The sequence below is a fragment of the Haemaphysalis longicornis genome, unplaced genomic scaffold (genome assembly GCF_048455015.1).
Source record: "Haemaphysalis longicornis isolate Haplotype H1 unplaced genomic scaffold, Haemaphysalis longicornis Haplotype H1 scaffold_1, whole genome shotgun sequence".
Taxonomy (NCBI): domain Eukaryota; kingdom Metazoa; phylum Arthropoda; class Arachnida; order Ixodida; family Ixodidae; genus Haemaphysalis; species Haemaphysalis longicornis.
Window position 1 is genome coordinate 312,954,863 of NW_027526203.1, and position 15,197 is coordinate 312,970,059.

General features: G+C 46.5%; 1 protein-coding gene across 1 annotated transcript in view; it reads left to right on the forward strand.

Annotated features, from left to right (window-relative positions):
* Nulp1 (Nuclear localized protein 1) overlaps positions 1-15,197 on the forward strand; it is a 62,946-nt gene that overhangs the window by 38,068 nt on the left and 9,681 nt on the right. The window contains exons 11-13 of the mRNA XM_077682014.1: positions 2,779-2,869; positions 6,632-6,711; positions 14,659-14,728. Of these exons, the coding sequence (XP_077538140.1) occupies positions 2,779-2,869; positions 6,632-6,711; positions 14,659-14,728 (241 nt within the window). The remainder of the gene's footprint in view (positions 1-2,778; positions 2,870-6,631; positions 6,712-14,658; positions 14,729-15,197) is intronic.

Genomic DNA, 15,197 nt, shown 5'->3' on the forward strand with positions numbered 1-15,197 from the left:
GTAGATTTTACTGCAACTGGAAAAATCAGTACCGAAAATACACTCTTTTGCCACTCCAGAACCATGCCAGAACCACGCGACACACAGGACACATATCCACGAGATATGTGTCCTGTGTCTTGGACCAAGCATGGCAACACCGATATTTAGCTAGTGATGTATCTGGTAGGTCATCTGTCCCGAGCCGAAACTTTCACGTGCACATATGGCGTGCGCCTAAGCTCGGCATTTTTATTGTTCCCGTTTTGAAAACAAGAGCTTTAGTATGCATCGTGTGAAATATTGTCCTTGGAGAGTCACCATAATACCGTAGCCGTACATCGGCAGTTGTTAGTAAGATTGTATCACCTTCGAGTGACAGCTTTGGAATTTTCTCTTTGCTTTTTTTTGTTTCTTTATCTAGGTGGTGTCTGAATTGCTATCATGTCATCGTAACGACATAAGTAAGGACATGAACTTCCTAAACACAATCTTTGATAACCTTAAATAACTAGCAAAGATAGGGGAGGTGTTGGGAATAGGTTGAAACATGGTGCAGCATTACTTTTTCCTAAAGGCAATGTCATATTTGCAAATGACAATCGATGGACAAACCAGCATCTGTAAGAATGTCCAAAAGAAAAATTGTGTTTGTGTGTGTGTGCATGTGTGTGTGCGTGCGTGCGTGTGCATGTGTGTGTGTGTGTGTGTGTGTGTGTGTGTGTGTGTGTGTGTGTGTGTGTGTGTGTGTGAGAGAGAGAGGGGGGGGAGGGAGGGAGAGAGAGAGGGGAGAGAGAGAGAGAGAGAGAGAGAGAGAGAGAGAGAGAGAGAGAGAGAGAGAGAGAGAGAGAGAGAGAGAGAGAGAGAGAGAGAGAGAGAGAGAGAGAGAGAGAGAGAGAGAGAGAGAGAGGGGGGGGGGAAGGGGGGGGGGAGGGAGGGAGGGGGGGAGAGGGGGGGGTGCATTTGTTTCCTCGAAATGTGTCCAGTCATCTCCGCACAAGCTGGGGTTGTGGCTGAAAAGTGTGTGCAATATTTTCAATATTTCTTTGTCCCCACCACCAATTCCACTTCTGGTGAGTAACGTGGTGCCAGCCTAAATAGTGGAGCACAAAGGAAAGGGGGAAACACGCACGTAGCCTGCTGAAGGTAGCTTTAGTGCAGCTACAAGTGGTGCCACCCGCAGCGCCTGGAAGTGTCCTTTGTTTGAGCCCCCACTGGTTGCGTGTGCTGCAATGCAGGCAGCCTGCTGCTCTGGGCCAGCTGCAGTCCCTCTTTGTGGGGCGCAACTTTGTGCTCTGGAAAGCGCCCGAGGTGCTGGCTTGGCTGGAGCGCAACGTGCGGGCTGTCCTGCAGCGCGTGGACCGAGGGGAGCCCCTGGTGGCCTCTGCGGAAGAGAAGTGAGCTCTTCACCGTCTTCACTGCCGCGCCTCTCCCCGTGCAGAGGTGGCTCGCTCAGGAGCATCGCGTTGCTGTCGATGTCATAAAGTGCCGCTTTTAGCAGTGCTGGTTGCTTAATCTCCTCTATTTGAGAGGCAGGAACAAGAAAAAAACGCTATCCAGCTAAAAAAAACACTTGCCTTTAGGTTGGCCTGTACTGGGTATGTTTTCTAGAATTGGTGCCAACAATGTGGTCAAAAAGAAAGACCTTGCGTGCATCTCTTGCTTTGAGCTGTAGGAGTTCAGCATGCACAGGCAGGGACTGGCTGCGGCATTTGCAGTAAATTCTGCTAGGTCCTTCTCAATTGCTGGGTAACATCCATTTTCAGGTCCACGGTATGATTTCTGAGTATGTGTGTCTTGAAAGATGTGATCATCGTAGAGTTTCGTGCTACTGTATCATCATCATCATCTCAACAACAACAGCCCACTAGGTCCACTGTAGGATGAAGGCCTCTCCCATTGACCTCCAACCGCTCTTTCCTGCGCAGCTCAAGTGCATTCTTTGCGTACAAATTTTCTTATTTTATCTCTTTATCGAGTTATTGGCTGTCCCCTTCTTCTAGATGCATCCCTTGGTATCCGCTCTGTTACCCAGGTTGTCCACCGGTTGTGGACCTACGAAATACAGGGCTCGTACAGGTCCTTGAAAACCTTGAATACCCTTGAAATTGAAAATTCAGTTTTCAGGGGCCTTGAAAGCCTAAAATTTTTTCCTTCTCCTTGAAAACCCATGAATTCCTTGGGCAATAAAGAGGCCAAATATGACATGCTTTGCATGGTTTATCAGTGTGGCACACTCTGCATCAAAAATGTGCTTTTACAATTTGAGGCCAGCTGGGTAGTACAGGCGTGCTGCTTTATACAACGGCTCTTCCGGAACGAAATCCCCACATCAGGCGAGATAGAAATTATCATAGGTCCCCTTCCCTTATTTAGTGCTGCTTTCTGTACATTTTGCACATCTTCCTGTTGTTGTGCCCCACCATAGCTATGCCCCGCTACACCTTGAAAACGAACGGTGCTGACACTCCAGGATGACATAAATGAGCACAGATAAGCAAGACTGAATGGGAGAACACAATCCATCTAGCTCCTAAGCTTTATGAGAGTATTTTATTGTGTGTTCAGCCACAAGTGCTTAGAGTAAATGGGAGGCAGTCATCGAATTTAGTTTGTGCACTGCTAGACAAGTGCTTTATGTGGGAGCCTTTTCAGCCCTTTAAAAAATGGAATATGAACGGGGAACAGGTTACCCGGCTGTGAGGTGGCACGCTAATCTATTTTGGAGTCTGCTCCTCACATCAGGTGAACTTCTGTGGCTGGTATTGCATGGCTCTTTTGGCGGCTTGCTTTTCTCAGGAGGATGAAACGGTACTTGGGTGCTCCGCGGAGCCTTTGCCGCCACATCATTCTTTCCAACATCCAGGAAGCCAGCGGCATGTTGCCTCAGGTATGAGTTCTGCTGCCACTGTTATCTTGAGCATGTGCTCACCATTCTGCCGATTATAACACAAACATTGATGCTCGCTTCTTCTTTCTCTTTTTTTTTTTTCCACTGTTGGCAAGGGCCTACTCAAAGGGCCTACTCAAGGACCTACTTTATTTTGCATAAGGGCTAATTACTTGTTAACATGGCTTAAGTGGGGACACTGGTCTTGAGAATGGGAAATTTGCCAAAAAATCATTTTTATTTACTATATTTTTAAACAGGAGGCTCTCAAAAAGAGAGACTTACAAAATATTACAGCAAAATATTACAGCAACATTAACTGAGCTGTCGCACTCATAAGTTCTCTGAATGAGCAGTTTTGCCTACATTCCTAAACTTGTTTTCTCATTTTCTCGAAACAGTGTTTTTTGCCACCTTGCATGCTTTCAGAGAAATTGTCTCAGGACCTAGAATAGGTAGTGTTATAATTTTGGTTGAAAAATGAAGTTTAATGTATAAGGCATGCAACCTTGTAAGCGAATTTTTTATTTTAACTCTTAGAAGTTTTAGTTATTTTTTTTAATTGCTCAATAGCCATGTTACAGGCACTGAATTTCAATTGGCTGTAAAGTCAGTATTAATAAAATGATATAGAATCTTTTTGCAACATTGCATTCCTTACACGGTGTAGTGCCTACCAAAATCCTAATAATAATTTTGTAATCGGCAGCTTTGTTTTCTATTGTTGGCAAACAATATAAAAGCATGTTTAGCTATGTCAATATCTAATTGATCTATTGCAAAAGTACTTTCATATTTGATATCAGGACAAAAAGGATAAACAATGTTGTGAAGTTTCATTAGAACAATAAAAAAATGTCTTGAAGACCCATGTATACTCATTTTCAATTTGCTCACTTATGTTGAACAGGTCACAAAAGTGCAGGTTACGTTGTCACAAGAGTTTCTTCACTATCGCTAAGCAGCTTTCTCTCAGGCAATTAGGAAAGCACCCTCTTAGCGTCCTTTGATGAAGGGTTTCTGTTCTCAACCTCATGTGAACTGAAATGGCAAATAACGAGGTAAAAGAATGAGGTGAAACTAGTTCCACTGTCAATTATTTTGCCTAGCGTGTGCTTTGGTCAAGCATTGTGCAAAAGCAGTGAATACCGCAGGAAATGCCCGAATGAAATCTGTGTGCTCACAATGGCTAAAGCAGTAGTTTGTCGTCATTAGTTTTGAACATACGTTATAGGGGTCACTCCCATTGATGCTTCTCTCCATGAAGGTGAATCCATATTTCGAGGATGTTCGTTACACAGAAGAAGTCATTGGCCAGTATTACAGGTTAGCATTTGGCAGTATAGAATAACACTCTTTTTAGTGGCGTATACGGAATATCGTTGAGAAATATATTACAAAAGGAGAGCCATTCGGGTGTGCAGGTATGTGTTCAGGGTGAATGGAAAACAGTGCACATTAATTATCCTGCTTACACCTGCTCACGCGTGCCTACCTGCCAACTCTCCCGATTTACCCGGGAGACTCCCGATTTTTTACCTATTCTCCCGATTGTACGGGCATGGCCATCAATCTCCCGATAAACGGCCCCAACCACGATCTCGAAAACAAAAAAATTGAACTGTGTTATGCAGCACAGCCGCATTGCAATTGCCATCACGAGCTGGGTAGCTAGCCAAAGTCGGATGGGAATCGAAGCCAAGCCTAACTTTGTTCACGTGTGGTCGGGACAATGCGTTGAGGACACAACGTAAACACTTTTCACAGCTTTCTTGACATCATGGCGTCGTCGAAACCCAAGAAGTATTTACAATGTTTCTTGAAGTGTTATACTTCAGAATTCCCATGTTTCGTGACATCCAGGAAAGGCGCACAGTTCGGATTTTGCACGACTTGCGCATGCGACGTGAGCGTGGCCCACGGCGGTAAAGGAGACTTAAAACTGCATTTGGCGACTACTAAGCACCAAAGCTTCCTTCGTGTTGCTGAGAAGCAGAGGACTGTGAGCAACTTATTTGGCAACAGCAACGAAGACAGTGTTGTGCGTGCGGAGTGCCTTTCCGCTGGATTTCTTATCGAGCAATTTGCCGCTCAGCGTGAGTGATCACGTTGGGCCACTTCTGCGCAAGATGTTTCCCAAGTGCGATGAGGCGAAGCCCTACGGGTGCGGCAGAATGAAGACAACTGCCATTGTCGGTGAAATGGCTACAGAGGCGCAAGGTGTGATGGTGGAAAGCCTGAAGCGTCGTGTTTTCGCGCTTGCAGTTGACGGCAGCAACGGCACCTCCTGGCAGCTTTACCCTGTCGTGGCAACCTACTACGTAGAGAAATGCGAGCGGGTTGAAAGTAAGCTGTTGTGCATGCAAGAACTTCGAGGAGAGGCTACTGGCCGAAAAATTGGCAACCTCGTGCTTGACGCGTTAAAAATGAAAAGTTGAAAACAAAGATGAATCTTGTATGTACACTAGACATCGCATGTGCTGCATTAAAAAAAAAGCCCCTGCCCCCCCCCCTCCTTTCCCGCTGTGAACCTCCCGATTTTTGAAGTCCCCAGGTTGGCAGGTCCCCAGGTTGGCAGGTATGCTCGTGTCATTGTATTTAGTACAACAGGCTTTGTTCCATGCTTTGGCTATTTGTCACTACAAGCCTGCCACACTGAGCAGCACTTACTGGCACCACTGTGCCGTCCTGAGGTTTGTGACTGCAGGAAGCACGAAGGTTTCGCTTGTTTCGAATGAAACCCTGCACAGTGCTGGCAGAAATGGGTTGGGAGTGGACCCAGCTTTGCGGACACTTTGTACTGATTGGCAGAAGGAGATAATCTCGCACTGCTTGCTTCCTGCACCTTGTCGCACAACATTATTTGGGGTAGTGCTTGGGGTGCTCGGGTGTGCCCCATGTCTGCTTCAGTCTGCTTGACTTGACAAATTCGTGTGGCTCAGCGAGTGGACGAAATGCATCATATTTGCCGGTTTGCTTGCTTAAAAAATGACTGTATTAGGGGCTGACCTCTGTGCTTTACAAAGGCTTCACTGTTGTCCCTTTATTCTCCCGCATAGTCTTTCTTTGCTGGACTATCACTGCTGAAGTCGTCACAAAGGCCCTGAACAATGGGATGCTTCATAGTGGGGAAGCCCATTCCTTTGTTAGCTGAAAACATGGATATTGTTCCCAGATATTGTTTGTTATCGTCCTTATCAGACACTTGCACTTTGACATACAAGTGCTTTTATTTTTGCTGTGCCTGATTCTACATTTATATTATTTTTTACTTGTCACGGGATGCAGATTGAACATTGTAAGGCTGTGAGCTCTACGTAGCATTTTCCTATAAATGATTAGCCTTGCCATATTGACTGGTGTCAAGTTTTTGGTCATGCAAAAAGTTAATTGCATTGCTTTTCTTGCGCCTAATTTAGAATTTTTCAACATATCACTCTGGCGCTCTTTGGTTCCAGGTGTCCTCGTACCAATAAAACATCTGTGCAGTAAAATCCTGAAAGATAATTTACCCTGGTATTTGCATGGTTTTCCCGCTCTTACACACGCCCTGGCTGTGCGTCAAAAGATAGATCATGCCGTGCTGCCGGTTTGTGGTGGGCTTTGTCTCAGGATTTTACGGTACCTCAATTTTCCCTTTATTAAAGGGGATCAAGCATCAGAGGTGAAGTTTCTGTAAGCTTTGGATACATTTATAATTAAATACATGCGTTCTGTTTTGAGTGCTTCTCGCTATAGTACACCGTGTGATTTTTTCTTTAGGAGCTGACAAACTCTCCCATTTTCGGCTTCGACCCACTGCCACCGGCTGATGCTGTTGTGAGCTACACACGACCCCCGAGGTTAGAGCGCTTTTGTTTAGCCTGCTCTTGAGCTGAGTCATCAATTTACGTGCATGTATCTTTGCATGTTCGCATGTGTATCTTCCCTTTAACTTGGATGCTTTCAGTGGGTGTTGTGTTAAGGAGAAGAAACGTCGTATATTGTTTGTGTATGCATTACTACGAATTATATGCCAGGATTGCTGCCCGTGGAGCGGAAAGGGAGGCAAGGAGGGATGAGATTTTGCTTTTTTTTTTTTGCAGTGTCTAGAGTTACGTCCGACGTAACCCAAAATCAAAAACTAAAGTTATGTCTGACGGAACTTAAGCTAGTTACGTCCGACGCAACGCAAAGTTGAAAACTAAAGTTACATCCGATGAAACTTTAAACCAGTCTCCAGAGTTACGTCCGACGGAACCCAGAATTGAAAGCTAAAGTAATGTCCAGCGGAACCTTAAGTCAGTGTCTTGAGTTTCACCCGGCCTAAACTATAAATGATAAAAGTTACGTCTGACGTAAGTGAAAATTAAAAAAAGATACGTCGGACGTACGCCGACGACCTCGAAAATCTTACGGTACGTCGAAATATAGTCCCTGCTCCGATGAAACGACTTTACGCCGGACGTACCCGATGCCCAGAGGCTAAAGAAAGGCATGGCGGACTTAGCCGGTGGATGACTGTACAGGCCCGTCGGGTGCGCCCGCAGGTGTATCCTGAGGTTGTGCTATGTGGTTCTCTCTGGAAATGCAAAGCCAATGCGATTTACATCAGTATTGGTCGCTCAAGTGTTCGTCTTGTTAAGCGTCTGCTCAAGACGGGATGTAGTCTGGCTTCGTGGCGATGAGGTACCGCCTCACACTTGTGAACAGAAGTACTATAGTTCATACCACAAGCTAGCTGCAGCACTGTCGAAGCTACATTGTTATCAATAGTGCGCCCACTGAGGGCGCCTAACTCACCGTGAAGGGGGTCCTGAAAGGACATTCTCTTCTCCCCTCTAGGCAAGTGGCACCGCAAGGCCCCGGCGCCTTTGTCGCTTCCTTCGCAGTGAGTTAGGCGCCCTGAGGGGGACAACAATGTAGCCTCCACAGTGCTGCAGCTAGCTTATGGTATGAACTATAGGTTCGAATCCCCAGCCCGAAAACTTCCTTTCCTTTTTTTCTTGTTTCTTTTTTTTTTTTTTTAGACAATGACCATTGCTATGCATTTCTGCATCATGTTTAGAAGATGGACGGCAGTGGTATGTATTGCACTGCTTTCATTACACGAAGCACTGCAACGATCACTCGAATTTTGGAAGCTGATGTGGAGCGGTACCATTTAGCTTATGGTCCACACAGCGTGAAAAAAAAAAACAGTTTAAATTTCGGGAACTTAGGACAGGCTCACCATAAACTCGTTACAAAAGACGAAGGGAAGTTAAATCTGTTACGGTGCAGACAGAGTGAATTTTTCACAGTTGTGGGTTGTTGATGAAACACTGTTTCAGCTGGTCAAGGAAGCACAGACTTGATTAAAGCAACACAGACATAGATCACAAGCTACAGATCAGTCCTCTTTTTCTCGCGCCACGTGCAAGGGGGGGGGGGACTTACAAGTGGCGGCTGGCACCTAAAGGTTCTTCTTATTATAAAAATGATAGAACATTGCATGAGCAATGGTCATTGTCTCAAAAAAAAAAAAAAAAAAAAAGAAAGAAAGGAATTCAGGGGGATTCTACCCTAGGACTTGTGTTCACGAGCGCGAGGCGGTTCCTAGCCGCGACGAAGCCAGGCGGGGTCGCACCAACAGACGCCCAACAAGACGAACAATCGAACGACCAAGGGAACTACATAGCACAGCCTCAGGATATACCTGCGGGTGTGTCGGACGGGCCTGCACTATCAGTTCGCCGTACCTTTCTTTAGCCTCTAGGGTCGAGATACGTCCGGCGTACCTACCTTTAATTTTCATTTCTGTCGGACGTAACTTCAATCATTTACAAGTTAAGCCGGATGTAACTCTAGACACTGGCTTAAAGTTCCGTCGGACGTAACTTTAGTTTTCAATTCTGGGTTCCGTCGGACGTAACTCTAGACACTGGCTTTTCTTTTTCCAGCAACTGGAAAATCTACTTGCATTTTTTTTAGGCAAGGAACATATCTTCTTGGTGTAGTGATCAAGCAGTGCATTTGGGAGAGAGTTTGCTCTATTTGGTTGTTCCTAATGGCCTTTGATTTTGCCGTGCACAAAATGTCTGGGATAAGAGAACAACAAGAAAGCTTTGTGTGTGTGATAAGCAAAGTCCTACAGCTGTGCATCACCTATTGGCAAGCACATGCCCATGCATAACCAACATACCTACTGTACCGTATTACCTTAGTTCCTCTACCACAGCTTTCCGATTTCAAGGAGTGAGGGAGAGCAGGCTTGCTACCTGCAAGAGTTTTGTGCCTTAGGATCAGCACCAAAGTCAACTCCCAGACCTCTGCCGACAAAAGCTGAGGAGAGACTGACGTGTGGTCAAAATGCTATAACTCTTGCAGCTAACAAGTGAACTCACCCACAATGTGTACAGAGCATGGTAGACGGAATTACACTGTATGCACTGCAGGACTTTGTGCTCTGTAAGTGTGCTATTTGCAATTTGCTAAAGCTTGAATGTGTGGCAACAATGAAAAGGAAGCTTGAGGATGGGGCTTGCTTAGGTTGTGCGAGACATACTGTACCTGCACAATCAAGCTAGAGTGAACTAGAATACAGGAGTGGTTCAAATGCCCCATAGAGCCCATGTATTAAAAAATTGCCCCCACCTCCCCGAAGGGAATCGTGAGGAAGTGCGAATGCATTTCTTGCGCCGAGAGTACACGGCGTAGTAATTCTGACATCGCCTTGAGAGGCGCCCAGCCAGCGAACGGTCTAAACTGGAGCAGAGCGAGCAGGAGACTGTAGCGAGAGAGCGCGCGCGAGCCGACCCACGGAGGTCTGGCGGTTTATCGCTGCATATAAAGGGGGGTACGCCGCGCTGAGCGCGCCGAGCCAGGTGGCTGAGAGAGAAGGCGGGCGCGCGAGAGAGAGGGGTGCGCGCGCAGCTGCAGCCAGCGAGGAGAGAGGAGGAGCGAGCGAAGGGGGAGGGGGACGCGCGCAGCGGCGCACGGCAGCTGCCGGGTGAGGAGAGGGATGCGTGCGGCGCACACCGCCGCGCCGCGAGGGAGCGGTGAGGGCGTGGCGTCACGTGGTGAGTGACGTCACTGCGCCGTTGCTACCGACGCTCCTCTCCGCTCTGCGCCGTTGCTAGGGAGAGCAGGGCTGCGGACGCCGCCGCCGCCGGCGGTGGATGGTTTGGGGTCGCTTATAAAGTGCATCGCACTTAAAATGAGGCAGAAAACGGGGGCCAAACCATACAGGGGTGCTGTGTACGTTATCCCTCCTTATGGCATGGTGGCAAAGTGGACACAATACTCATTTGGCATGCAGACGTCCTGGGCTTGATTTACAGTGAGGATATTTGTTTTTCTTTATATTTGTAGTATTTCTGTTCCTTTAGGTCCACTTCGTAGTGATGCCTGTTTTCTAATTTCTAAATTTCCTATTTGGCAGCACAGTGAAGGCTGTTCAAGAGATACCAGTAACACCCCATCGTTTTTTTTTGCCGTGCGACTGGGGTGTGTAGGTGGAGCTTAGTGCACGGCTTTTTGTGCCTCTAGGAATACAGTTGTGCGAAATCAGCCCAATAGGAATGAACACAAAAGGGCTTCTTATTTTTGTTCAATTACTGTATTCCTTAAGTACCTCACGGGTACTATTGAGAACTGTCTCTCTATGCACACAATAATAATGAAGGGGCTCTGGCAGGAAGCCGGATATGAGAAGTTCCTACTGTTGTTTGTTTATTAACAATCATATTACAGTCCTAACGTGCCATGCAGGCGAGTTACACCAGAAAGCAGGCTAATAAAGCACATAATGAAAACATAACTATTATCCAAAATTATACTAAAATAGGCTAATCAAGGCATCGCAATAACAACCATTACTATAGAACCATGTTTCGCATGTGTGGCAAAATAGCACATGTTCAAACTTGTGTGCAATTTGGACCTGAAAAGCACAACCAGGCAATGCGTTCTGTTCCATAATGGTGCATGAAAAAAAAAAAATATTAGAAAGATTACATTAAGCTTTTAAGGGTAGTAAACTGCTGTGTCTGGTGCTGTCTAGATGCGTGGGTTGGCATATGCTTGTGGGACATTTGAGTGAGGTTGTGTACAGGAAAAGTAAAGAATTATGTCTTGCTATTTTAATCCGTGATGTTCAAGCTTAAGTAAGTACCGTATTTTCCGGTCTATAAGTCGCACCTTTGTATAAGTCGCACCCCCCTCAAAATGACAGTTTTTCCGAAAAAAAAACGTATATAAGTCGCACCGGTGTACAAGACGCACTTGTTAATTAGGTAAACTCACAGTGAATCAGATCGTTAGAAAGAGCGGCGAAAGTACGTGGTTGCGGCGGCCGCCGCCTATCAACGCATCGCCCGGTGAGGAGGGCTAGACACGTGCATCTCCCGTCCAAAGTCTTGACAGAACAAAGTTCTCAAAAATGGTTTATTGATACACACAGATGGCATGTACTTACAAACGGCGTTAGGCAAAACCATCGAAGTCTTCTTCCTCCGACTCGCTAACAAACAATTCAGCAACTTCAAGTGGGAGTTCCGCCAGCACATCGCTATCACCCTCCGACTCACTGATATCTTCTTCGCCAACATCGTCACCACTCGCGGAACGGATCATTCCGGCCTTTATGAACCCGGCTACAACTGCTTTTGTAGAAATGGAGTCCCAAGAGTCGGAGACCCATTTGGCCACCTCTCCAAACATCGCGCGTCTCTTGCGTGCTGTCGTAAATCAGCACAATAAAGGTGTCATGGCGGACGGAAGTGACGCGACCGGAAGCGGCCTGAAAATCGATACTTATCAGCAAGCTGTCATTTTAAAAATTAGCAGCACGTTTACCTCCTTCAGAGTAACTCTCTGTGATAATTTATAAGCTGCATTTTATTTTTGCTACCCAGTTTGATATTACTTTGAATTTATTCTGAACTGTAGTTACTGCGTATGGCAGGAAGTGGTGCGCGGTTGTCGCAGGCCATTATCATTGTTTTCGACTGGAATAAACTGCTAATTCTTTGATTGAATGTCCTGAAGCGACATATGGGCTATGAGAAACACAGTAGCGGTGGCCTTCGGATTCATTTTGACCATAGAGCTGTGTCTCCTAACGTGCGCTGCCCACGCGCGGCCGCCGCGAACCGGAATACTTCCATACATAAGTCGCACCAGTGGATAAGACGCGCCAACGAAAATTTCACCTATACACCGGAAAATGCGGTATGTTGTTTACATGCACAGCTGTGAAGGAGAATGAGCCTGTTATTAGCGAACAATAAAGTGGATAGCTAAACTATTCCTGGTTAGCGTTTATTTTTGGAGTATTGGCCGCGAGGCCCACCACTGGAGAGGCCGGCGCTGCGATCGTTTTGACGTCACTTGTAGGATCACCGTTCCTATCTTGCTGCGTAGTTGGCTTGCAGCGCGTGACACTTCACTTAGGAAGCGCGTTCTAAAAGTATTTTCGTGTTAATTTCCTTCGTTTGAAGTTAATTCTCAGTGCGTCAAGCGCACTTCGACCTCATGGGGACTTTATAACCGTATCAACTGTGGTAGATTATCCGCAACCACCATGAGCGTGGTGGTGTACTACGTATGCGACCGAAGCGTAAGCAGCGGCTTATTTCCCCGATCAACAATGTGGACTACGGCGATCGCCGAGTGAAGTTTCTAGATTTCTCTTGTTTGCAAGAAATTTATAAAGCAGGGAATCGTGAAGCGTTAACTGCTCGCAGAAGCACATGCTCCCACCGTGCCTGCCCGCACGGCCGACGGTGCGGCTCGAACCGACGCAGCTCGCGGCAGCAACAGCAACAAAGAAGTTACAGATCGGTGAAAGTGGATGTTAGTGTGATGAAAAATTCTGATAGGTAGTGTCATCAGCTGTGGTTTTCAAAGCGATGCTCAAATATCTGCCGCGATTTACACTGACCGGCCGCGGAGGTCGGTCCCGGCAGCGCCGGCCCGTTCACGCCGGTGAGGCGAGCGGCCGAAGGATGGCTATGCTTGCGCGCAAGAATCGGCCGAGGCCGTGCAGGTATCTTGATCGTCGATCGCTTCAACGGAAATCACCGCGCTTACAGAGTTTCCAGCGCGGTGAAACGTTTTGTTAGGGGCTGTCACTCGCAACTCTAACGGCGATGAAATATATTCTGTGACGCCAAGCCTAAAGTTCTCAACATCCGATTACGTGCATCCGAAGCCGGCTGCGAGCTGTTGGAGAAGGCCCTCCCGTCGCGCACGCGCGTGTTGCGTTTGGGTTCCTCTAACTTCTTGGGGGTCCCCAACGCTCGGTTCTCCATTCTAAATCTCCCCAATTACCCAAAATCATTAACGACGTGTTTCGCCTCGTACGCAGGCTCGCCTTCTGTGAGCAGTCGTGAGTTTCAAAATTTATGCTTGAGAAAGGCCGGCTCACTTTAAACATACAAAACACGCTGCAATTATAAATTACCACGCCGAACACCTAACGAAAACTAAATATAGCCTTGTTCAGACCCGCGCAAAGGCGTTAAAAACTCGAGTTCATACCGTTCATACATTGCGGACTAGTCGCGAAAGTAAACATCAGCCGTGCAGAGTACACGCTACGGCAGTAATCGTTAATCAAATCCGGGCATGACTATAAAAACATCGTAGGGGAAATAGGCACTGATTAAGCCAAACTACAGACCATAACAATACTTTTAAGCATGTGTGGCGAAGCAATCCGATCACCGTTCTCGCGTAGTCATTCATTTACCAGGCAATACGAGAAGTTCGCGTGGCGAGATCATAATTGAGCGACGCGTTTCCGTCACTGTTACAAGGTGTTTCCTTGCACACACATGTACCGACACAAGTATTTCATAATGAATTTACAGCGTACTTTTCTCGGCATCAGTTGCACCGTCTTTGGCGTTAGCTGGCTGCATAGCTGTGGGTCGCGATGGTACCTAAACGCGGCGGTGTCGCCGGGAACAAGCGAGTTGCTGATTGCTTGCTCGAATTATTTGGTTTACAGACAACTTTTTTGGTAATTTGCATCAAATCCACAAGGAGGGGGCGAGACGGTGGCCACAACAAAAAAACACGCTTCCGCATACGCATGGGAAATGTGTTGTAGCAGACGACAACACAATTCGGCGTCCTACAAGTGACGTCACTCATAGGTGGCGCCACGGTATGTCCTCGAGGCCAATACTTAGTTGGCCTATGTGACATGCGTAACGGCAGCTACGTGTTTTTCTTAATAACCCTCACTAATTTCTTCAGCAATGGAGTAGGTGCCTTTGTGTTCATTTTTGTGGGCTTATTTTGTCAAATCTCGGTAGACATAGAGACCTAACAATCTCACAGTCGATTGCACCCATATGCACCCCCAGTTGCATTATGAGAACAATGGCGGGCTGCTGCTGGCATTTCTCAGTTTTTAGTGCATTGCCAAAGTAAACGTTTAGAAAACAAATGTATCACTGAAAAAAAAAACAAAAAAGGTTAAACCACTTAGAGTGATTAAATGCACAGAAAATATCCCATCCGGGATTCTAACCCTGCTCATATTAGCGATCATATTATCCACTGTGCCACTGCAAGGCGGGGTAATGCTCGCAGCAACCATAAATGGCTTGACACCTTTTTGTCTCGCTTTTTGGAAACGATTTGAACCACTTTATACTTCAAGCTCAGTCTACTCGTGTGGAGGACCTGTCAGTGTATGTGTGGAGCTGCATTTGAATCTCAAAATTAATAACTGGGGGAATGGAAGAACCATTTGATTCTCATAATTGTGATTTTCTGTAACATATCAAATCTTCTGTCTGGTTGTGTGCTTTCAGGACACACCAAGTAGGGGACCAAAGCATGATGGGAGCCTTCTTTCGATCTCTGCTGCCAAGCTTTAACTTGGTAAGTTGATTTATTTGTCATGCAGGAGCCTTGTTTTGATCACTGCTGCCAAGCTTTAACTTGGTAGGTCGATTTATTTGTGGTGCAGCGAATCGCTAGTGTTTGTAGAGCTGGCAAAGTAAGATGTCTTGGTCTGTGGTTCCACAGACTTGGACAGACCTGGTGTGTTGTTTGTGGTTTGTTGTTGAGTCCACATAGGCTCACACAACAGCTCCACTTGTGCAAAGACGACACTAGAACCACCAAACAAGCTACACACACCTCGTGGCTCTACCGGGTGCGCGAGGTATTTGAGAACAGAACGTTGGCGTCAGGCACAACAGAATATCTCCAGCAAAATCAGACATATTTTCACCAAACTTTGCGAAGTACTTTTGCAGGGGTGAGACAGCTGCGCATATTGCGCAGTTTTTGATACAAATTCGTTTTCCTGCGCCAGGCTGCTCCAAAAGCTTGAAAATTGCAAAAA